This window comes from Oryzias melastigma, unplaced genomic scaffold (genome assembly GCF_002922805.2).
Source record: "Oryzias melastigma strain HK-1 unplaced genomic scaffold, ASM292280v2 sc00415, whole genome shotgun sequence".
NCBI classification, from domain to species: Eukaryota; Metazoa; Chordata; class Actinopteri; order Beloniformes; family Adrianichthyidae; genus Oryzias; species Oryzias melastigma.
In genome coordinates, this window is record NW_023417012.1 from 19,698 (window position 1) to 21,099 (window position 1,402).

The window sequence follows — 1,402 nt, forward strand, 5'->3', positions numbered from 1 at the left end:
AGAATTTCATTTTTCTCATTTAATATATAGCTGTTTTTTTTTTTAAATTATGTCCACAGATCATTTTCTAGTTTAAAATAATTTATTTGTAAAAGTAAGGGATTGTCTTTTAGTAAGACTTGATCCGGTTTAAGCGGAAATTTGTTTGGCTTTCATTTTTACCAAGACCACGTGAAGGCACCACTGCCATACACGGAAGTGGTCTTTTTCTCAAATAAGCGACATAGTAAGAAGTACACAACTATTCAGTAATGTGGATGGGTGTGGTAAGCTGTTCTAGAATTATTTCAAGGAAATATCATTCACGAAATAAACGTTATTCTTAAGTTCGACATTTTTGAATCGAGAAAAAACGACGCCGCTCTGTCCTTGAACGCACCTTCTTCTCATGCAGAAAAACAGACAAAACCCTGAATGATTATAGCCTCAAACAGCAAAGAGACTGATCTGTAGAGTGAAAAATGACACATTTTATCCTCAAAAATGTTTGGCATACCCTTATATAAATATTTTTACTACTTTATTCTTTTTCCTTTTCCTAATTATTATTTTATCATTTCAAGGTTTTACACACCCTCATATCTGCAAAATAACTCATTTCATGAATAGTGTTGTGCAAATACTTATGCTTTTACTTTTACTTGCCTATTGAAAATAAATAAATAAATACAAATTTGTATTATTGAGTTAAATCCACATTAATTTAACTAGAAATAAGGTGACAATTCTTATTGACAACTTCATTTTTAAGGTTTCCAAATTAACAGAATTGAAGTGAATGCATCGTTCAAACATTTATAGACATGTTAATTATTAACTAGGTTTAAAATAAAACTGCAGGGTACAAGGAAGCACAAGGGGTTGTAAAAAATACAGAAAGGATTGGATTCTGGGGGAGGTTCATGGACCAAAACGATCGGATTAAACTGATTTTTGGACCAACAGCCGGATCTGAACTGGGTTCAAAATGTTGATCATCTCAGTCTTGGTCCTTTTGGGGAGTGGACTACTCGTGAACTGCGGTAAAATTTAACTTTTTGATATATTGATGGGTCAGGTACAAGATAAAAGTGATATTAAAACAATTTTGTCCTTTGGTCCGTGTTATATTTGATATTTTAACTTACCTTAATGTAGCTTGTGGACATTTTTAAACATCTGAAAGATTAAAAAAAAGTTTTGTTGTAAGTACACGACAACCAAAATGTTGTTGTTAAATTTTGATTTTGATTTTATTTCTTTATTCTTTTTAATTAAACATCTTACAAGTTCCAAAACGCTGAAATAAAAGAAAGGACAACCTTTGAACTTCTGTCTTATCTTATTCTTGCTGGCAGCAATAAAACTTGTAGTTCCTTTAAGGCAGGGGTCTCAAACTCGCGGCCCGCGGGCCATTTGCGGC

General features: G+C 32.5%; 1 protein-coding gene across 1 annotated transcript in view; it reads left to right on the plus strand.

Moving 5' to 3' along the window:
- Positions 1 to 843: 843 nt before the first annotated feature.
- LOC112138610 (H-2 class I histocompatibility antigen, Q10 alpha chain-like) overlaps positions 844 to 1,402 on the plus strand; it is a 17,201-nt gene continuing 16,642 nt past the window's right edge. The window contains exon 1 of the mRNA XM_024261185.2: positions 844 to 1,022. Within this exon, the coding sequence (XP_024116953.1) occupies positions 968 to 1,022 (55 nt within the window). The 5' untranslated portion in view covers positions 844 to 967. The remainder of the gene's footprint in view (positions 1,023 to 1,402) is intronic.